General features: G+C 58.1%; 1 protein-coding gene across 6 annotated transcripts in view; it reads right to left on the bottom strand.

The window, feature by feature from the left end:
* Positions 1-3,726: 3,726 nt before the first annotated feature.
* Positions 3,727-22,229, bottom strand: part of HMCN2 (hemicentin 2) — a 146,523-nt gene continuing 128,020 nt past the window's right edge. For 3 of the 6 annotated variants that reach the window (XM_070596954.1, XM_070596958.1, XM_070596960.1), the window contains 13 exons: positions 17,119-17,388; positions 14,490-14,639; positions 13,023-13,160; positions 12,802-12,923; positions 12,174-12,411; positions 10,664-10,726; positions 10,423-10,545; positions 9,571-9,705; positions 8,405-8,533; positions 7,573-7,893; positions 6,616-6,735; positions 5,547-5,673; positions 3,727-4,582 (listed from right to left, as the gene is read on the bottom strand). In XM_070596954.1, the coding sequence (XP_070453055.1) occupies positions 4,234-4,582; positions 5,547-5,673; positions 6,616-6,735; positions 7,573-7,893; positions 8,405-8,533; positions 9,571-9,705; positions 10,423-10,545; positions 10,664-10,726; positions 12,174-12,411; positions 12,802-12,923; positions 13,023-13,160; positions 14,490-14,639; positions 17,119-17,388 (2,285 nt within the window). In that variant the 3' untranslated portion in view covers positions 3,727-4,233. Of the gene's footprint in view, positions 4,583-4,666; positions 5,158-5,546; positions 5,674-6,615; positions 6,736-7,572; positions 7,894-8,404; positions 8,534-9,570; positions 9,706-10,422; positions 10,546-10,663; positions 10,727-12,173; positions 12,412-12,801; positions 12,924-13,022; positions 13,161-14,489; positions 14,640-17,118; positions 17,389-22,229 lie in introns of those variants that run through there. The other 3 variants (XM_070596959.1, XM_070596955.1, XM_070596957.1) reach the window with 3 other exon arrangements.

Here is a 22,229-nt window from a genome sequence, read left to right as displayed (position 1 = left end):
ATGTCCACGCCCAGGATCCAAACTGGGGAAACCCTAGGCCGCCGAAGCGGAGCTCGTGAACTTAACCACTCGGCCACGGGGCCGGCCCTAGAAATGCCATCTTTATAAGCAATTGGAGTTTGAACACTGACAGGCTATTTGATGACAGCAAGGAATTACTATTGATTTTTAAAGGTGTGACAATGATATTATAGATACATTCTTAAAAGGTTTTCTAAATTTAGAGATATATTCTGAAATATTAATGAATTTAAATGTTTTCTTAAGAAAAACTCTGAAGGGCCTCCATCACTCTTAGGATCAAATACAGAGGCCTGGACTTCTCTGTCCTCCTGTTCCCCTTGCCCACGATGCTGCGGCTGCGCTGGCCAGCTTGTGGTTTCTCCAGGTCTCAAGCTCTTTCTTGCCTCGTGGCCTTTGCACATGCCGTTCCTTGGGGATGCCTCTCCGAGCCCTTCCCCTCCTCCCACCAGAGTGTCCCTGTCCTGTGCTCTCTCTCTGGCTGGCACTCAGTAGATGCCTGAAGTCTCTAAGACAACGTGCAGGAGCTGAGGGCTCTGGCCCCTGGTCCCACTCCCCATGGCTGCTGTCGTAGCCCCCACCCCCTGTCTCCTGTACCTCTCGGGAGACACCTGACCTGTCTTCCTGCCTGCGCTCACCGCCCCTCTAACCCACCCTCCGCACTGCATCCAGGGTGGCTTTTCCAAGGGTCGACTCTGACTGTTGTGGCCACTTGTCTGAACTGCTGAACGGCACGCTCAGTGGACGTAATCTCGTCAAACCCCCTAGCAGCCTATAGACATGGACACGGCCCGCACACTAGCCATGGAGTAGGGCCCTCCTGTCCTCTGTCTCTCTCTGCTGCTCCAGGGCTCTGCACCTGCTGGTCCTGGAGGGCCTGGGGTGTAGGGACCCAAAGCACCTCGCCCTGCGAACACCAGAAGCCACTTTGCCGCTGCCCAGGCCTGGGCACTGGCCACAGGTATAGAGAGTGTCCTCTAGACTGGAGCCCAGGGTGCCAGTCCCTGCCTGGAGGGAACACAGAGTCCAGTTGTTGGGTTCTTGGAAAAGCCACATCACGGAGTTTAATGAGTGACCTGTGGGGCTGTTTTCCACCCCTAAGGGTTCAGAGCAGCCCCGGAGGTCAGGAGGCACCAGGGGGCTGGGCTCTGGCCAACAGTGGCCGGCAGCTGGAAAAGCAGAAGCAGAAAACACCCCCTTGGAGCTGGCTCGGCTGAACTACCCTGGGAGGCACCTCCTCTACTCGGCGACCCTCCCAGTGGATGTGGGGGGAGCGCGGGGGAGCACGAGACTGGGAATCACAGCCTGGATTCCAGGCCACGTCTGCATGGGCTTGCTCAGGACTTGAGCAATCACTCGTTTTCACCAGCCTCCGTTTCATAGCCTCAAATGGGAAATTTAGGAGAAGCTAGGGCAGGAAGGAGGCCAGACTGAACGGACACGCCCTTGGTGGCTCCTGAGATCTGGAACTGCTGGGCTCCTCCTCGCCATCCTGCTCCTGGCCCCTCCCCTCCGTCACCCTCCTTCCTTGGACGGCAGAGGAAGGGAGCCTGGAGGTCAGAGCCCTGGGCTGTGTAGTCAGACTGGCCTGGGTTGAGTCCTTCTCTTCCCCTCCAGGTTGTGTGAGCTTGGACAGGTGGCCCATCTTCTCTGAGCCCCCAGTCCCTCATCTGTGAAATGAGCATACCGTGTCTTGCCTCAGGAGCTCCTGGGAGACTTAAATAAACTCAGGCCCACCAGGCACCGGACATTCAACAAACTGGACTTATAGTTTTGCAAACACCAAGGGCTGGGGCAAGAGTGGGGAGGGGCAGGCAGGAGAGAGCAGGGTTGAAAGAGAAGTTGGCACTGCTGCTCTGCTGGTCTCACATCTGCAGTCCGGGGCCCAGGGCTGACCCTCTCCTGGGCTGCAAAGTTCATGGCTTCATCAAAAATTAACAGCCCAGCAAAGGGCAGGGCTCAAGCTGTGACCCATGGCTGCCAGCGTTGCCCAAAGAGGGGCGTTCAGCCCAAGGAAGGTCCTCACGTGTGGGCTCTGGCGTATGGGGTGGGGTGGCGGGCTGGGGAGCCCCCTGCCTCTTCTTCCCTCCTGTCCCGAATCTCTCCTCCACGCAGCCTGAAATCCCACCATTAGTAACTTCTGCGGTTTAAACCAGGGGTCTGCAAGCTATGGTCCCTACCTGTCTTTGTAAAGCCTGCAAGCTAAGAATGGTTTTTGCATTTCTAAATGGTTTAAAAAAAATCAAAAGAAGACTCTTTCATGATGTGTGAAAATTATATGAACTTCAAATACAAGTGTCCATAAATAAAGTTTTATTGGCAGGCCGCCACGCTCACTCATTCGCGTGGGGACGGTGGCTGCTCTCGAGCTGTGCTGCACCGGCCAGGGGAGCAGTTCCAGCAGGGACCGCATGCGTGTTCCGCAAAGCCAAAAATATTCACTCTCTGCGCTTTACAGGAAATGATGCCTGGTCTAAAGGGAACCAGCTCTGAGCGTGGAAGTGTGCTGTGGAGGATTCGGGGCGCTGTGAGGCGGGGGTCAGGAGTCACAGTCCAACCATTAACCAGTCACCTCTCAGGAAGTGACCGGGCCCTGTCCCCTCTCCGAGCCTCCGTGTCTCCATCTGCAGATGACACAGCGATGTCTTCTCTGCTTCTTCAGCATTGCGGGAAGCTCCATTTATATAGTCAGCCTGTCCCTCGCTCCTCGATGGGAAGTAACTCAGAAAGCTTTCCTCGGAGCCCAGCTGAGAGAATGAGGATGCTAAGGGGGAGGTGACAGGAGGGACAGGAGCAGTGGGAGGGGGAGCAGCCTGGGCTTCTGCCGAGGCCCCTGAGGTCAGAGCCGGCCCCAGCGCCCTGGAGACACCCCAGCACACACCTAGACGTTTTGATCTTGTCCCTTCCCAGCTCACTCCGTCAAAGCCAAAGTCCCTACAGTGGCCCTAAGGCCCCATAGGGTCTGCCCCACAGCTGTCACCTCTCTGATCGCCCCACCCTCCTCCTCCCCACTCCTTGCCAGACCCCCACCAGCGAGCATCCTCCTGCCGAGGGCCCTGGTCTTCGATGTTCCCTCTGCCAGAACACTCTTCCCCCCATGTCTGCACGGCTTTCTCCCTCACCTTCTTCAGGTCTCAGCTCAAAGGCCACCTTCTCAGGAGGCCCACCCTGATTGGCCTGTTAAACCTGCCACCTGCCCCCACCACACCTTTGAAACTCGGGGTTTCTCGTTCTGGCCCCTCACTGACTGATGGGTCCTCAGCTCACTCTCCAGTCCTTTATGTTTACAAACCCTGTGCCACCAGAACGTGCGGTCACCAGCACCGGGACTTCGTGTTCACTGCCGGGGACATAAGTAGGACTTAAGGAACCTTCAGTGGATGAGTAAATGACTGAATTTAATGAATTCATTAAAAATAATTAAGAATTATTCTTAATTAAGAACACTTTTTGCTACTATGTATTGCAATCCATGTAGCCCATTTCATTCTCATTTAATTCTCCCCACGGCCCTGTGTGGGGCAGAGGGAGACCACTATTGTCACATTCACATTATTGGATGAGGAACATGAGCCCAGAGAGGTGCCTGGGCCAGCCTACTCATAAGGAGCCAGGCTGCTGGACTCCTGCTCCAGTGCTCCTGCACCAGAAGGGTACCGGGAGCCACTCCTCACCAAAGCAAAATAATTGGACAAAGAAGTCAAGTTGGTTAAAAACAAACGTTTTATAGCCTACATACACACACACCGGGTTTAGGGTGACAGTGGCAGGTGTGGGGTGTGTGGCAGCTGCTGCCGTCCCCAAAGAGTAGGGTCTGTCCCTCCTCTCGGGTGTCCTGGTGCACCGTGCTCTGGCCCAAGTTCCCCTGGCGCTTGGGGCAAGCCTGGAGGAGCCGCTCACCCATTTCGGCTTGCCCCAGCCTGGCCTGCCAGCTTTGCCACCTACGGGCGCCCTGGACGCCTGCTGCAGAGCTCCACCCCCACGGGCGTAGGGGAGGCTCCGGTCCTCGCTTTCCTGGGGTCAAGGCTGCACACGCAGGGTGGTGTTTGCTGAAGGTCTCTCTGACGCACAGGGGCGGGAGAGGCTGACGTCGCCTGCCACAGCAGGTGGCATAGGCAAGGGCCACCTGGGCGGTGGGGGCTGGGCGCGCTCCCCCCGCCCCCCATCCCCGGAGGTCGCTGGCCCAATAGCTGCCGCCACTGACCGGGCCCCTCAGTAGGGGTAGGGGGACACGGCGATGAGCAGCACGAAGACGCTCTGGTGGCGTGGCCCGGCGGCGCGCACGGTGAGCCGGTAGAGGCCGGCGCGGGTGAGCGCGCTGCGGGTGTAGACGGCGCCGTGGCCGGGGTGCAGCGGACGCAGCGCGAACGGGCTGCGCGGGTCGGGCTCGAGCACGCTGAGCTCGGTGCGGTTGGCGGGGACGCCGGCCTCGGAGAAGGCGGCGAGGCGGGCCACGTCGTGGTGGGCGCGCACGCCCAGCGGCAGCGGCAGCAGCCGGTACTGCAGCGTGGAGGGGCCGCCCGCGCCGCAGTCCTGCAGCGAGCAGCGCCGGAAGCACGTCCTGCGGGCAGGACAGACGGGCTGCCATCCGAGCCGGCCGGCCGCAGGAACCGGACCTCACCCCCACCGCCGCAGTTCTCCCGCGTCCCCTTCCCCGTGCCCCGCTGGTCGCCCACTTTAGGGATCAGTAAACTGAGGCCCAAAGCCGCCAGACACGCGCCCTTTCCCATGGGAGCAGGACCCGCCCGCGGGCTTTCCCAGCCCACGCCCCAGGGCGGCCCAGCGAGCACAGGGCAGCCGTGAAACTTAAAGACTTCCAGGTCTGCGGGCAGCCCCGGAGCCGAGTCACCCTCCCTGGATTTGCAGCAGGAGGGAGGGAGCAAAGACACGTGCTCAGCCATCCCCCAACAGCCTCCGCTTCCCCATGGAGGGTCCAGGGTGAGTCAGCGCCCCAGGATGCTTCCCCTGTCACCGCAGCTGCAGCTCCCTGGGCCCTGGTCCCCACGTCTGCGCATCTTTGAGCGTCTGCAGCCACCGTGAGCGGTGCGGAGGAGATGTGTTCATGTGTCTGAGTCCTGAGGGTTTCTGTGGGTTTCTGGGTGGCGTTTGTGTGTCTGCTCTTGTGTTCTGGGTTTCCTGTAGGTGTTCATGTGTCCTCCTGTCCCTGTCCTCTCCCAGCCCCTCCTCCAATTCCCTCCTGACTCCAGCCTCTCTGGGCCCCCAGGGCTCCATGCTGGGGCTGCAGCGACACCATGCAGTAAATGAGAGTGTCTAGGCCAGCTTGCACCCTGAGTGGCTGCAGGAAGGTGCTCTTGGTGAGGTCCCACTGCCCAGTGGACACAGAGGCCCTGCCCAGGAGTTTCTGGCAGTGTGGACCCCACTGGCCCTGGGAGGACATCTCTCTGAGACGTGGCCTCCTGCGGGGGCGGGGGGGGGGTCTGGACATACAGGAGGCAGAGTGTAAGGGGCCTGGCTCTTGGCAGACAATGCACCCCAAATCACCCCCCGGCCCACTCAGCCCTTACCCCGGGCTGGAGCCCTGCCGGTAGGTGGCAGGACATGGCGTGTCCACACACTGGTAGCTGCCGCGGGTGTTGAAGCACATCTGGCCAGGCCCACACTCGATGCCATCCTCCTCGCACTCATTGATGTCTGGGCAGGGGAGTTTGGCGAAGGGATGGGGGGATGAAGATGGAGCAAAGTGGAAAGGCCGAAGGCAGGAACCAGAGAGGGCACGGGGGTGGGGGGTGGGGGTGGGGGTGGTCAAGTGAGAGAGACGCCCTCGGAGGACCAGCTGGGAGGGCAGCCCCTCTCCCCTTGTTCCCGGCCAGCCTGAGCCATGACAGCCCAGGCGGCAGGTCCCTGGCACCTCCCCGTCTCCCCAGGTGGGCACCCTGGAGCTGGCTGGCGAGCCTGGGAGAGATGAAGCCTGCCCTCAGACCCAGAGTGCCCTCTGCCCACCAGCTGTGTCTGCCCCGTGGAAGCCCCACCCTTCTCAGAGGCCATCTGCTGACCCCCGTGACAGAGAGTGAGGGATGGAGACAGGCAAGGCAGGCGCGACCCCCACTTTACCAGGGGGAGGCAGCATGACCGGCCCCAGCCCGGGAGCACGTCAGGAAAAGTACGTGGACTTGGGAGCTGGATGACTAGAGGATGTTATCACTACTGCTAGCAGCAGCAGCTGCCTTGCTGCCAGCGCTGGCTCCGTGCCAGCTCTGTGCCCATGCTCCACACGTCTCCTCCAGCCGTTTAAGGGGGACTGTGGGAGCCCCATTTCAGCAGGAGGCTGAGGCTCAGAGAGGTGAAGTAAGTTGCCCAGAGACTCACAGCAGAGCTGCGATCGACCCCCAGGGCCGCTTTCAGAGATCCCATGCAATCTCTTAGCTCCTGCTTGGAGCGTGGGTCCTGGCCCCGCTGGCGCATCTGGGATGGTCCCTTAACCCTTCTGAGCTTGTCTCCCTGGCCCTCCCTCACTTGAGATGGTTGAGAAGGGGCTGGAGAGAGTGGGCTGGGTGAGAGACGCCCCTTCCCACAAAGCCCTGCCCTGGACCCTGGGGCGTCTGGGAGGGCGGCCCCGCCCGGGCAGCCGCTCACCCTGGCAGTTCTTTCCGCTGGGGAGGAGGCGGTAGCCAGCGGGACAGAGGCAACGGTAGCTGCCCTCGGTGTTGCGGCAGGCGTGCTGGCACAGGCTCCTCACCCGACACTCGTCCAGGTCTGGCCCGGCACGGGGGTGGGGGGTGGGGGCAGAGACGCACCTTGAGTCACAGACGCCCAGGTGGGCACACGCCTGCCCGCTGGGCTCCGGGCGAGCAGGGGAAGGCCCTGACTTCTCCCCGCCCTGCCCCAGCCGCCCTGGACTCGGAGGCAGGAGAGATGGGGAACCACCTCACGTTCACCAAGGCTGGGGTTTGGTGGGGGGAAGACGCCACTCCCAGGACAGCCCCTCCATCCGCCCAGGCGGGATGCTGAAGCACGTCAGCCCTCGAGGCCACCTCCCCTGGCTTCTCTGTGTCAGGGAGCTGTCCCTAATCGCCTGTACCCGCCAGTCTGTGTTCACATTCTCGTGTCAACCTGGAACATTCTCCTTCACTCCTGAAAACCTCCCTCCCTGACTGCTTCGCTTCTGTGCACCAAAGGGGGTGTTTCTCGGAGTGGGTTCCTGGGAACACTTGCCCAGGAGACCCTCCCTCTGGGCAAAGTGTCCTGAAGCCAAATGGCTTGGAAAACACTCTGTCCCCTTCTTGGAAGCCAGGGCTTAGCACGACCAGGGCTCTGAGACGCCGTGCAGCGCAGAAGCAGCTGTCTGCCTCACTGCCCACCCCACTTGCCGGGGAGCCCTAGGTTTCTTTGATGATGATGATGGTGGTATAAGTTCCAGGTGTACAGCATTATAATTCAGCACACGTACACACTGCAAAATGCTCACCCCCACAAGGCTGGTTACCAAGCCCCGGGTTTCTGAACACAGGCATGGTGCCCACACGCCCAGCCTAGGAGCCTGAGATAACGTAGCAGGGGTGTCCCTGGGGGAAGGTTGGAGCTTGGTCTTACCTGTGCAGATGCCGTTCTGCCGGATGAAGCCAGGGGGGCACCAGGCCCGGCCCACGCTGCTCAGGGCTCCGGGGCCCGGCCAGAGGGAGACCCAGGCATGGTAGGAGCCACCGGGGGTGGGGATACGGGGCCGCAGCCAGGGCACCAAGGCGCCCTGGAGGCTGACGGTGGTGACATTTTGTCCGCTCCGCTCCAGCGGGGTGCAGGTCTTGCCGTCGCGGAGGAGGGTCTGGCCCGGTGGGCACAGGCAGCGGAAGCCACCTTGCAGGTTGTGGCACTGGTGGGTGCAGACCCTGGGCAGCTGCAGGCACTCGTCGATGTCTGGAAAGGAGCAGGGCCAGGCAGGGGCGAGGGTGGCTCAGGGCACAGCCGCTCCACCTGGCTCCAGCCATCTCTCTGGGCTTCCCAGAGTCCGCTGCCTCACCCGCTGTGCGCACACCTGCCTCCAGGCCTTCCCTCTCCTGGGCCCACCCCAGCCTCCTCTTCCTCTCTGGCCTCTACTGCTCAAAGAGGCCTGGACCTCCCCCACTCTGAGCCTCACCCCAACCTCCACTGTCTCTCAGTGCCCCTCCCTTCAGCGTCGGAGGGAGGCCCATTCTACCTGCTAAGCCTCTCTGAGACCCACCCACTTCTCTCCAACCTCCTCCACCTCCTGGGGGCCCAGGGACGGTGACCCTGCAGGGCGGGCGGATCCAGCACATGGTGGTGCACAGTCAGTGCTGGCTGCTGTTTTGTTACTCACAGAACTCACCATCACTCTTGTCCTAAACTCCCTGCCCGTGAGCCAGGGGTGCTGACCAGGGCCCCAGTGAGGGGGTGGGTGTCCCCATACCTAGGCAGGGCAGGCCGGGGCCCTGGAGGCGGTACCCCCTGGGGCAGCTGCAGCGGTGCCCGCCTGGGGTGTTCTCGCAGATCTGGTTGTAATGACACTCGTCCGACTGCTCCAGACACTCGTCCACATCTGGGGAGGCAGAGGCGGGGATGGGGGTGTGGCTGAGCCCTAAGCCCCGCCCCCAAGGGGCACACCACGCTTCCCCCCATCTGGGCCTCATCCCTGTCTCCTTCTCCAACTTCAGGGCCACCAGGGTGAATGCCAACGTTTGCAACCACCCCACCCAATTATACCAGCTTCGGAGGGTAAGAAGGTTCTGGTCCAAAAGAAAGAAGGGGCTTAGGAGGCAGGGAGTCCCGGTTTCCGGCCTAGCTCTGCCATGTCTCTCGGTCCTTGAGCAAGTAACTCTCCCTCTCTGAGCCTCAGTTTCCTCATCTGTAAAGAGGGCTAAGGACAGTGGTGAGAAAGTTGGGTCATGCATGTGAAGGGCTTAGGGGGCTGGCACATGGGAAGAGCAACAAAATGGTGAGACAGCAGGAAGGGAGGCAGCAGGGCCCCATAAAGGGACCCTCGGAAGGCCCTGGGCCCCTGACGTGGAGGGACTGCCTCTCCTGAGTTCAAGTCCCACCACGCTTCCCCCTCCACCGATGGCTTCTCTCAGACGAGACAGGAGGCCCCACAATCGTGAAACCGTAGACTCCTGGAGCAGGAGGGGCCCTAGAGGTCACCCATCCAGGGGTGGCACCTAGGTTTCATCTCAAAGGCCAATTGCAACATAGTAGCTACTGGAGAAGCTGTGTTGAGAAGGATTCAGAGGCAGTCTCTAGGCTGGGCCAGGATCTTTGAGGGGAAATAGGAGAGTGGCAGCAGATGTAGCAGGGGCACTGGTCCCCCTTCATCGAAAGATGAGAAACCTGAGGCCCAGAAAGGAAAGGACAGGACACTTGTCCAAGGGTACATAGCTGCCAGCAGTCAGGCGAAGCCAGACTCAGACCTCCTGACCCCAGCTCAGGCTCTCTCCCTGGCCTCCTTGTACCCCTTCTGTCAAGAGAGTTCTAGTCTCCCTGGTGGCCCAGTGTCCCAGGGACACACAGCATGCCCTCTGCGGAGCCCTGTAACCGCTGGGTTCCCAGGAGTTTGCACAGCCTCACTCTGTGCCCCGTTACCTTCACAACCGGCTCCATCGGCAGCCACCCGGAAGCCGGGCCCGCAGTCAGGCAGGCAGTGGTAGGACCCGAGCAGGTTCACGCAGCGCTGGCCCTCTCGGCAAGGGTGGGCATCCCACGCACACTCGTCAACATCTGGGGGGTGCACGGGGCAGGCGGCTGCATGAACACCCATCCCCCAGGCCCTCCTTGCCACCCCAACCCGGGCCCAGCCTACCCACACAGGCTTCGTCCCTGGGCCCGGGAGCCTCTGGCATGAAGTTCCCACCCTCCCGCTGGCTCTCTCCCTCATCTCGCACCCCCTCCTCCAGAAACACAGAGCCCACCCAAGGGACCCGAGGGCATTGGCCTGCGGCGACTGATACGAGGTTGCAGACTGTGCCATGGGTGCCCGAGAGAGACGTGGCAGTGCCAGGCCCCACTGGGGAGATGGACAGAGGGGTCAGCGTCCGGACAGGGTGGCAGGCCCAGATTGGTCGTCCAGCAGCTTCAGTGAGGGGACAGGTAGAGCAGGCGGGCAGATGGGAGCCAGCTCACTTCCAACCCAGCTGAATGGCAACGACCACCGAGCGTTGGGAAAGCTTCTGAAGCTGTGTCAGGTATGACTGCCATGAGCACGTGCTGGCCACATGCCTGCCTTGGGGGATCCCCATCACCCCCCAGGACTTGAGCTTTCTCATCTTCCTCATAACAGGAAGTCCCAGTGGGAACAGGGCATTGGAAACCCGGGGCTGGCGTCCAGCGCCCTCAGGAACAGGCCATCCCCTGGAGTTCGTGCCCTCTGGCGAGGACCCTGGACCCCCTGCACACACCTGCGCCGGGCCCCAGCCTCTCCACCTGGGGCCCGCTCACCTCTGCAGTTCCTCTCGTCCCTGGCCAGGGCGAAGCCGGCAGGGCAGGCGCAGGAGAAGTGGCCGGGTGCATTGTGGCAGGAGTGGGAGCAGGGACTGGGACTGCCCGAGCACTCGTCCCTGTCTGGGGGCAGAGCTGGTGGTCTGCACTCACAGGCTCTCCAGCCACTTGGCCAGGACAGACCATCCATCCCAGACTGAGAGGCCTCCCTTGTCCATGCCGGGTGGGGGAAGGTGCTCACCCACACAAAACTCTCCCTGGGCGTCCAGCTCGAAGCCCTCCGGGCAGCCGACTTCATTCTCTTCTGCAAGGCAAAGGGGGCAGGCCCTAAGGACACGAGGGCAAGTGTGCCCAAGGCCGCCGGGGACAGTCAGCCCTGGCCATAGCCCAGGCTTGTGGCGCCCTCACGCCAGCCTGGCCAGGCAGAGGCCCCCCCCAAGCAGGGTGCTCAGCCCCTCTCCTGAGGAAGCTGGTGCCCAGTGAGTCAGCGAGCCCTTCCCCAGCCTGCGCCTCTCAGAAGTGCTGGCCACGAGGGGTTCCTGATGGGCTGGCCAGACCGTAAGCAGGCAGACACAGGAGAAATCACAAACAAAAGCACAAAGTGCAGGTCCACGTGGGGCAAACGGGATTCCTGTAAATGCAGAGCAGCGGACGAGGCCACCGGCTGTGCACGGAGAGCATGCACAATGGGCAAATGAGGGGCTGGCCCTGTGGCCGAGTGGTTGGGTTCATGCGCTCTGCTACAGCGGCCCAGGGTTTTGCCAGTTTGGATCCTGGGCACGGACATGGCACTGCTCATCAGGCCATGCTGAGGCAGCGTCCCACATGCCACAACTAGAAGGACCCACAACTAAAAATATGCAACTATGTGCCGGGGGGGCTTTGGGGAGAAAAAGGAAAAAATAAAATCTTTAAAAAAAACAAAAAACGAATGGGCAAATGATAGCGTCCGATGGGGGTGGCAAGCCCGTGGCGGGGGTGGCGGCAGGCTGTGTTCCGGAGGCGGGAGACCAGACCACCCGAATCATCGCGAGGACAGCACCCTCGGTAAAGCAGTCACTGGGGGCCAGGCGAGGACTCCAGGGACGCACCTCTGCTCCTGCCACCCTGCAAGGCGGGTGAGGTCATGTCTATTTTACAGACGGGAGCACTGAGGCTCGGAGAGGGCCCGGGCCCTGCCCCCAAGGTCCCACAGCTGCGGAGTGGTGCAGCTGGGTTTGAATCAGGGCCTGCCTGACCCCAAGCCATGCTCTTACCACCGTCCCATGCTCAATGTTAGGACACACTGGGACCTCAAATTATGGTGACGGGTGTATCTGTAGCATCCATTGGCTGAGAACACACGGCACGTTCATGTGGGTCTCCAGGGGTTGCAGCAGTGGCTCCCGGCCCCCTGGGCGGGGCCTCTAGTGTAAGCTCCCTTGAGAAGAGGGTTGGGTATGGCTCGAGTCTTGACCGTCAGCCTGGGGGTTGGGCCTTCACCTTGGGGCCTGGGGAAAGGCTCCAAAGCGTTTGAATAGGAGTGGCCTGAAGAGTGTGTCCTTGTTGGGGGTGTGGATGGCTGGACGGGAGCAAGGACAGGTTGGAGGTGGGCGGACAAGGAGGCAAGCTGCCTCATGCCGAGTCCCTGGTCCATGGTCAGTGGATGCAGGGGTGGAGTGTCCCCTCGGCTTTCGGCCAGGGGCATGGGGGGCCCTGGCAGATTTGAAGCTGGGGCAGTGGAGGGTGGAGACAAACACTGGGGGCCTCACCAGCTTGCAGGGCCGCGGCGAGCTGGAAGCGCAGGGCCTCGGCCTCGGGGTCGAAGGCAGAGCTGACAGCGGAGGCCCGCAGGTTCTGCACGAGCTGGGGCTGGGGGCCTCGGGCCGCGTCGTACTGGATGCTGTGGTTGCAGCGCAGGAATGCAGGGAGGCTGTCGTGCAGGAAACGCTGCGTGGAGCCCCCGAAGAGCCGGCCGGGCCCGGTCTGCACGTAGCGCTCCAGGAAGTCCTGGAGGAGGAGGCCGGGAGAGCATCTGGGATTTCAACTTCCAAGCAGCCTGGGACCCTCAGCCCCACAACGCAAGGGCCTGGGGGCTGCTGGGGAGGAGAGCTGGTGGGCCACTCAGCTCTTCCTCCAACCAGCTGGACACCCTGGGGCAGGTCACTTCCCTTGGGCGTTCTTGTGGATGGAATGAGGAGAACACCTGTCCCCGAGGGGTAGGGCCTAAAGCATCCTCTTGCTGGGCTGCCAGTCCTCCCCCAAGTCCACGCCAGGCCACCCCCAAGCCCCTGCGTGGGTGTCAGGAAGGACAGTGGGCCTGGCTGCTAGGGGGTGGCTGGGGGCAGGGCACCCATTCTCTCTCCCACCCCGTCTGCACATCTGGGCCTCACCCCCCACCTGCACTTGGAGGTCTGCGTCAGCTAGGCTCTCGGGGACCACGCCATTGACCATCACGTCGAGCAGCAGCAGGCCGTCGGGATCCAGGCCCCGGGCCACCTGGGTCATCGTGAGCAGCTCCCCTGCAATCCATGGCCACCCAGCCTGGAGTCACCCCAGGGACAGGCTCTGGGCTCAGGCCTTAGCCCCCACTGGCCCACCTCGGGGGAGACCCTGCTCACCTGTGGCAAACTCCACGTGTGACTCCTGCCGGAAGCTGCCCCCTGTGAGGGAGTGGCCGTTCAGGGCCTCTCCACTCTCTCCGGCCAGGGCCCAGTAGATGGGGGCGATGGTGACCACAAGCACCCTCATCAGAGGCCCTGGATGGGTTGAGGTGGAGAGTCCAGGTCAGGGCTGGATCCTGAGGGCAGCCACTCTCCTGCTTATGGTCCCTCTGTGGCTCCCTATTACCCCTGGGAGAGCTCAGCCTCTTCCTTCCCTGCCCAGGCCCAACTCTGTGATTACCTGGTTATTGGAGCAGAACCTGGGAAGTGGCAAAGACAAATATCTACTTCGTGGAGTAGTTGTGAAATGAATAAAATAGATTTATACAAAGAAGTGCATGTAACTTGATATTCAACTCAGTGCAAGAAACACGGAGGGCTAGCGGGCCACCACACAGCCTGGGGCTGCACAGACCGTCCCCACATATGTGCTGGACAGGGATGAAAATCTACCAGGGCCCCTTGGTCGCAGACGACTTCCAGAAGAGCCTGGGAGAGGAAGGATTGTTCTAAATCACTGACTTTGAAGGAGAGTCAAAAAACTGCCCTGGGCATGCATTCTCAGGCCTTCCCGAGATGCCCAGGTTCACAGGAGCCGGCTGGGCCAGGAGCGTGGGAGCGGAACCGTCTCTACCTCTCTGTGCCTCAGTTTCCCCTAAACAGAGCCTGGCCCACCTGGCTTGGGGCCAGATGTTTCTCCACGACTCCTGTTCTTGCAGCCAGGAGCAGCAGCCACGTCTGGGCAGCATCTCGCTTCACTTGCTCTCTGCTGACAGCCAGCCGGGAGTGACCCCCAGCCAAAGTCCCCTGACCCCACTGTTCACACAGGCCTGCGGTCAAGGGCAGCTGCAGGAGCTGCTTTTAGCTGAGACCCATCGGCACTGCCGTCTCCCTGCTCTGGACCCCCATGAGGGGACACAGAGTCCCCCCCCGGGAAGGGCGAGACAGCAGGGTCCATTGCCTCAGGGTCTGCAACATGCCTCTAGAAGATTCCATTCCCTTAGGACACACTATTTTATGAATCTGTTTGAAAGGGGACATTTCTTGGTTCTCTGGCCTCCTAGCTAATTTTATGCATTCCTTAATCGCGACCGGTGATCACTTTTCTGTCAGCTCTTGTCTTAACAGTGGAAAAAACTTCACACTGCAATGGGTGGTTTCAAAAGTCGCCCTCGGATCCTGGGTTCACATGACCCGACCATCTCACACTCCCTCGGTTTGATTTTAAACGCCCTTGTTTTGTTTTGTTTTGTTTGTTTTGTTTTGTTGGGGGTCAGGTGGGGAGGAAGTGGGCTACACCCAAATCCACTTGGGCGTGGACTCGGCTCTCAGCGTCGATTTCCTGTGAGCATCAGGCCTCGGGACACAGGCCTTGCCTCCTCCTGGGTCCAGCACGGGTTGGAGGGTCCCCATGCCCCCACTTACCCACACTCGCAGGGATGTGGTTGATGCTGCTCTGGATGGTGGTGACCCCAGAACGTGCTTCCTGTTGCACGCTGGTGTTGAGGGTGGCCATGCCAAATTCCTGGCCATTGATCACCCCGATCACGCTGCCCCTGCTCCCCCGGGGCTCCCCTGCGCGGAAGGAAGAGAACAACAGTGACACTGTCCACCTCCGTGCCCTCAGTATAAGCAGGCACTGTTACCCATTTCACAAAGGAGTAAACTGAGGCTCAGAGAGGTGAAGTAACCTGCCCAAGGGCACACAGTTAACAGGTGGCAGACTCAATGCCAGGGGGTCCTGGCTCTGAGAGAGGACGGAGGCTTTTGTGAGGAGCCCTGTGCTGGGACCGTGCCAGCTTCTAGTTCTGGCTCTACCATCAGCTTCCTGGAAACCTGGGCAAGTCAGACCCCCAAGCCACACTTGAGTTGGCTTCTCTATAAAATGAGGAGGTGGGACCAGAGGTGAGCCAAAGACCTGCTGGGTTCTGAAACACCAGGAGCCCATGATGGCGGGGGCTGGCACCCCAGAGGAGCCAGGGCTGCAAGGCAGGGCACCAAGCCAGGAACTGAGGCCACCACCTGAACACCCCCCATTCCGTCACTGGCGCTGGCCCCAGCTGCCCTGCGGCTGGCCTGGCTGTGCTGGGCCTGGTCTCCAGCAGCCGCCAGGCATGTGCAGGCAGATGCTCTTCAGCTCTAATCCAATGGATGCTGCAAGCACGGGCGGTGCTTCCTCCGGTTAATGGGCCAGCTGTCTCGTTTGGACAGATGGCATTCCAGGGGGCGAGAGACAAACTAGTCTGCCTCTATGCTCACCAGCTCTCGGGGGAAATTAAGAACAAATTGCCCATGATCTGTCAAAAAAATAACACAAAACACTCAACTGCCAGGACCCTAAATGGGTAAATCAGGGGGCTGGTTAATTTTGGATTCCAGGAAGCATGTCATTTCCTGCGGCCCATAGCTGGGCTTTGATGAGATTTGATGCGCATCTGGGATGTCTCTCCTCCGCATCTGCAGCTCTGCGGTTTATGGGAGGAACAGGAGGCGGCCAGGAGCCCACCTTTGGCCTCGCAATAAGGGGATGAGGAAGGAGGTGGGAGCTGCAGAAAGGAGGCAGCAGTGCACCCCGGCAGCTGTAGGACAGGACAGGAAATCGGAGGCCAGGAATGACAAGCCACTCTCACTGACTTTCTCAGACATCGGCCACGCAGCAGCCTCTTGTTTCCCACAAGGCCAGGGTGGGGCTACCCTGGCTGATGGGAAAGGAGAGAGAGAAGACAAGTTCATAGTCAAGGACCCTCAAAACCACTGAACACCCTGAAGGAATTTATCCTATAGAAATATTCAGGCCAGCAACCAAAGATGTGCACCACAGTGTAGTTTTCCGAAGGGAAACTGGGAAAAAACCTGTTGCTTATTTAATAAAACCAACAGTGAATAAGTTTTTAAAAAACATTCCTATGGAATGAGATGAAACCATTAAAGATGTGGACGGGGGTGATTGTCGTGGATGTTGTCCCAGAGAGGGTAAGTAAAAATGGCAGCTTGTAAAGATAACCTGTAAATTCGACCTCATTTGCAAAAAGAAAAATGTGTCTTTCTTTATATTCATAGCTCTGTGGTTTGGGCTGTGGGCTTTTCAACAGGAGACGGCAAGAATTGGGACCAAGGTCTGAAATAGACAGAGGGAGTGTCTGCTCAGACCTGGAGCTGCCCCAGAGACGGCATCTGTGAGTGGGTGTCAGAGAAGCACTGAATTTTCAGAGCTGTGTGTGTTGCTGTTCCACCTGCAGGAGATCAGGCAACCAGGGGCCAGAAAGGGTCCCCCAGGTGGTTGGCAATGGGTTTCAGGTGGATTTTCAAGAGTGAAAGTGTCAAGTCTCAATTCTAATCAGTCCAGAGGGGCTGCCTGGAGAAGTGTTCGATGGAGAAGGAATCTGATGTTGTGTGCAGTGTTTGATTAGTGATGTCTACCACGGACAGAGATGGAAACACAAAGTCACAAATGTGGAGCATTTACTAGAGAGGCACAGAAGTAATATTCCGTGACTTTCCACTATGCAGTCTATGAGTCACTTTACTGTGGTCTCTCAGAACGGTCCTCTTCTCAAGAGAGAAGGGGGCTGACTGAGGAGACCTGAGATGGCAGGGGGTTAGTAACACCTGTGGCAGCTCTCGTTACTGCCCACCGACCACGGGCAGGCAAAGCTTGGGACAAGCACTAATCCACAGACTTCACAGCCACCCCAAGATGGGCACCATGGATGCCCTTGTGTTATTCTGCCTACTTCCCAGGGCTGTGGAGTATCCACAGGGAGGACACTTGTCTGTGCCAGGTAGGCTGGAAGAGCAGGGCCCCTGTCCAAGACGGGGGGCAAACACCTAGCATCTCAGAGCCTCAGTTTCCCCAGCTGTAAACGGCAGGGTGGACATGACGATCGTAAGGCCCACCCAGCTGGTTCATTCTAAAGTTGCGACTCTAGGCAAAAAGAAGAGTTGGGGAGCCAGCAGGGCAGTGGGCAGGTCCCCCCCCAAACAACACACGCATCCTCACTGTGCAGGAGATCCCACCTCTGTCCACCAACGTCTGGGCAGGGACGCCTCCTACCTCTCACGGCCAGGAAGGCCCGGGCTGAGGCAGAGCCCAGGAGGTTGTGAGCCACGCATTCGTACGCGCCCGCATCCCCAGCCTCCACTCGCTCCAGCCACAGACTCCCGTCCGGCAGGGTCTGGAGCCGCCAGCTGGCCTGCAAGGGCTGGCCCGCACGCAGCCACTCCACCGTGGGCGCTGGCTCTCCCGTGGCCTGGCACCGCAGGGCCACATCATCCCCGGCTCTCACTGTCACATTCTGGGGCTCCACCTGGATCACCGGGGCACCTGTGGGAAGCCCAGGGCAGCTATTAGGAACATCTTACTATTTTCGTGTATTCAAGTGGTTACGTATTCATTTGGACAGATTAGAAAATAGAGAGGCAGAAAGGAGAATATAGTCACAAATGACCTTCCCATCAATTACCATTCCTGGGATTTCCTTCTAGACAATGTTTCCTTATGAGAATGACCACATTACACATAGCTGCTTTCTGGGCTTTTTTTTTTTTTTTTTCTTCACAATAGATCATAACTACCTTTTCATGCCATTAAATATTCATTTTTACTGGCTACCTTGGTATTCCACCATTCGGATCTGTTACGATTTTCTTAACCACATCCCTATTATAGGACCTTCAGCTCGTTTCCAGTGAAGACGTGACACTTGCCAGAATTGCCTCTACTTGAGGCCAGATGATAATTCCTGTCCACTTACTACTACAGCTCCTCTAGCACGGCTAAAATGAAAAAGATGGAAACCGCCCAGTGCTGGCGAGGATGTGGGGCGAGCAGAGCTCTTGCACACGCTGGGTGGAAGTGCAAATGGTCCAACCTCTGGGGAAAACTGTCTGCCGGGGAATTCGCTTCCTGCGGCTACTGTAACAATGATCACAAACTATGACCAGGGAACCAGGCGAAAAAAGGGTTACTGAGGATCTGGTCAATAACGAACAAGGTCTGTCAAATGTTTTTCAGACAAGACGAAACTGTGTGTCTTGTTTTGCGGAAATCGCTGTCCCGGTTTTGCAGATGTTGCCATTTTGTAGAGAAACGCACACGTTTCCAGCAAGACCCCTGCAAAATGCTCCAGCTCGAAGTGCCCTGAAGTTACATTAAACTGGATAGCATCTTAAATTCTCCTCCTCTGGGAGAGCCCAAGCAGCCACTTTCAGACCATGTGATGCATGTAGTAGCATGTTTACCGGCCACACATGCCCCTGAATGAGTCCCATTGCTACATAGTTGTTACAAAGAAACCTATTGCCCTTGGCTCTGGTGTATAAAGTCGCCACTGGGACCGAGCTCGGGGAGACACTGCTGTGGGAGATATGCCCGCTAAGCAATGAACTGTTTCTTCACCTACTTCTGCCTTGGTTGTGCTTTTCGGCTCCACGCTTACCAAGAGATGAACCCATGGAGTTTGGTTACAACACTTGGTGGCTTAAAACAGCAAAAATTTATTCTCTCATGGCCCTGGAGGCCAGAAATCCAAAATAAGCTGTTTCGCGGACCTAAAGTCAAGGTGCTGTGCTCCCCCCAGAGGCTCCAGGGGAGAATCGGTTCCTGCCTTTTGTTTGTTTGTTTGTTTGTTTGTTTTTGAGGAAGATTAGCCCTGAGCTAACTGCTGCCAATCCTCCTCTTTTTGCTGAGGAAGACTGGCCCTGAGCTAACACCCGTGCCCATCTTCCTCTACTTTATATGTGGGACGCCTACCACAGCATGGCTTGCCAAGTGGTGCCATGTCCACACCCGGGATCCAAACTGGTGAACCCTGGGCTGCCAAAGCGGAACGTGTGCACTTAACCGCTGTGCCACCGGGCCAGCCCCTGTTCCTGCCTCTTTCAGCCTCTGGTGGCTTCTTGCATCCCTTGGCTTGTGGGCGCATCACTCCACTCTCTGCCTCCATCTTCACATCGCCTCCTCCTCCTCCTTTTTCTTTCTCTCTTTCTGTCTAACCTCCCTCTGCCTCTTATAAGAACCCCTGTGACAGCCTTCAGGGCCCACCAAGACAATCCGGGATAACCTCCTCATCTTGAGACCCTTCACTTAATCACATCTGCAGAGATCTTTTTTCCCAATGAGATAACATTCGCAGGTCCTGGAGACTAGGACATGGGCGTATCTTCGGGAGCCGTGTGTCGGCCGACCACAGCCAATATCTCCTAAAGCGGAATATCTGTGTACTGTCCATCTGGGCAACTCTGCTTCTGGATCACAATCTTTGCAGAAACGTGTATGCACGTTCACCAAAGGACACACCCAAGAAGGTCACAGCAGCAACGTTCACATCTGCCCCAAACTAGAGACTGACCAACAGAAGGATCCATAAATAGAAGGTGGTGCATCCACATAGCGGGAAACCATATGGCAGCGAGAACGAACACACTCGTTCCATGGGCAGTCTCACAGCCAAGGCTGTGCACGAGAAGCCTGACACAAGGGCACACATGATATGACTCCACTTAAATAAAAGTCAAACGTAAGCAAGAACAAGACTTCAGCTATGGCTGAGTGAAGAGGCAGCAAGTCGACTCCCCCAAAACGTAGGAAACTTAACAAAATGGTCTAAACCAACTATTTCACGGCTCTAGAAATCAACTAAAGGCACACCACAAATTGAGAATCATTTATCCATGAAAAGCTTCTAGAACTTTGGGTGAAAAAAGTGGAAGTGTGTGGCCTTCCTGCGCGGCGCTCCTCCCGTCTCCCACCCCCGCCACACCTTGGCCATCAGAGCAGTTTTGTTAGGGCAGAGCTAGCTGTGAAACCGGCAGCTTTTGCTGTCACCAGGGGCCGACCTGACTTGCAGTAGAGGATGAACGTGTCCTCGGAGAAGCCAGGGATGTTGTCAGGAAAAGGAGCAGAACCGGCAGGAAGCGAGCAGGGAGCTGGATCCTCTGCTGGGCTGAGGTCACGGCCCTGGTTGAGGAGACCAGGGGACCATCTGGAAACTTAACAAGGAGAACCTGGAAACGAGGGAGCCCCGGAGAGGCCAGACCAGCTGTCCCGCATCCCTGGCTGTGCAGGGGGGACCCCAGCGGGCCGGCGGGGGGTGGGTCAGAGCCGAGGCCGACTGGAAAACCGCCCCACTCTGAATTCTGCCACTGCCACACTCTGGCGCACCAATGGAGGCCAGCAGCGGCAGCGTCTTTGTCTTCAAAGTTGAGAAGTTTGCTCACGACGTGCCTCAGTGCAGACTTTGAATTCATCCTGTTTGGGTTTTAGCTCAGCTTTTTAAATTTGTAGCTTTACATCTCTTGCGACGTTTTGGAAATTCGGAGCTGTCGTTTCTTTGACTACTTCTCGCCTCTTTCTCCTTCCCTCCTGGGACTCTGATGACGTGGTGCTACATCTTTCGGTGGAGCCCACACATCTCTGGGGCTCTGTACATTTGTTCTTTTCCAGTTCGTTTTCTCTCTGTTGTCCAGACTAGGAAAATTCTATTGTTCTAGCTTCAAATTCACTAATTCTTCCCTCTGTCCTCTTCATACTGCTCTCACGCCCACCCGCTGAGTTTTTAGTTTTGTTTATTATAAATTTGGTTCTAAAATGTCCATTTGGTTCTGCTTTGTATCTCTCATTTCTCTGCCAAAGGCTACATTTCTGTGTTTCAAGCATGTTCCTCATTGCTCCCTGAGGCATTTTCATGATGGCTACTCTAAAACCCTTGTCAGATTAGTCCACCATCTGCGTCCTTCCAGCATGCGTGTCTGCGAACCATCTCTTCTCACTCAAGTTGAGATTTTCCGTGTTCTTGGCATGACGAGTGAGTCTTAGCTGTGTGCTGCACATTTGGAATATTCAAAGACTCTAGTTCTTACTTAAATCTTCCATTTCAGCAGGCCTCCTCCGACACTGCCAGGCGAGGGTGGAAACCCCGCTCCCCTCACTGGCCACCACCGACGCCTGGAAGAGGCGGCGAGCTCACTACTGCTGGGCAGCGTGCAAGTCCAGGCCTCACACTCGGCCTCTGCTGACATCACCCTGGCTGCGACGGGGAGGGACACCTGGTGTTGCCCCCCACTTGACACTGTTGGGGGCTCCTCCCTGCTGGGCAGCGGTGCAAGGCCTGTCTCCTCACTGGGCCTCACCTGACACCACCCCACCCCGCCAGCGGGGGAGAGGGCGCCTCCGTACAGCGGGCGGGGGCGGAAGTGTGCCTTCCACTTGGTCTTCGTTGATAGGGCTGTTTGGCTGGAGCAGGGTGCTTATGATCTAAAAGTATCTTTTTCTTGCTATGCTGTCCCTCTCCCAGTCCTTTAGCAAGAGACAGAGGGCTTTTTGTGTGTGTGTGTGTGGAAGATTAGCCCTGAGCTAACATCTGCTGCCAATCCTCCTCTTTTTGCTGAGGAAGACTGGCCCTGAGCTAACATCCGTGCCCATCTTCCTCTACTTTATATGTGGGACGCCTACCACAGCATGGCTTGCCAAGTGGTGCCATGTCCACACCTGGGATCCGAACCGGTGAATCCCGGGCTGCTGAAGCGGAACATGCAAACTTAACCCCTGTGCCGCTGGGCCGGCCCAGACAGCGGGCTTTTGTTGGGGCTCTTTGTGTGTGTGTGTGAACCCATTGGTATCGCCAGGCTGCTGGCTTCTCAAGCATCATGCCCAGGATATATGAGGCAAAAAGAAAAACCAGGGAGTTCACCGCAATATCATTCCACGGGTCCCAAACCCTGAGTGAATCCTCCTTCTTTTCTCTACCTGTCAGAGTCTTTCAATGTTTATCTTCTTTTTAGAGTCCCAGGTTTTGAGCTGTGCTGAGCAGAGGGACAGCGAGAAGTGCATCTATGATCTATGCCATCCTGTCTGGAACCAGAACCTATGCCCTCCCCAATCCATGACAAAGACTCTGAACAAACTAGCCGTAAAAGGGGACTTCCTCAGGCTGATAAAGGGCGTCCACAAAATGCCCACAGCTGGCATCATCCCTACAGCGTAAGACCGAATGCTCTCTGCTAAAACTGAGAACGAGGCGGGATGTCTGCTGTCGCCACTTCTATTCAACACTGTACCAGAGGGTCCAACCAACACAATGAGGCAAAACAAAGACATTAAAGGCATGCAGCGGGGAAAGAAAGAGGAACTGTCTCTGCTCATAGATGGCACGGAGAAAACCCTGG

The sequence above is a fragment of the Equus przewalskii genome, chromosome 26 (assembly GCF_037783145.1).
Source record: "Equus przewalskii isolate Varuska chromosome 26, EquPr2, whole genome shotgun sequence".
NCBI lineage: Eukaryota > Metazoa > Chordata > Mammalia > Perissodactyla > Equidae > Equus > Equus przewalskii.
Note: the sequence above shows the minus strand (reverse complement) of the source record. Positions and strands in the feature narration are given on the sequence as shown.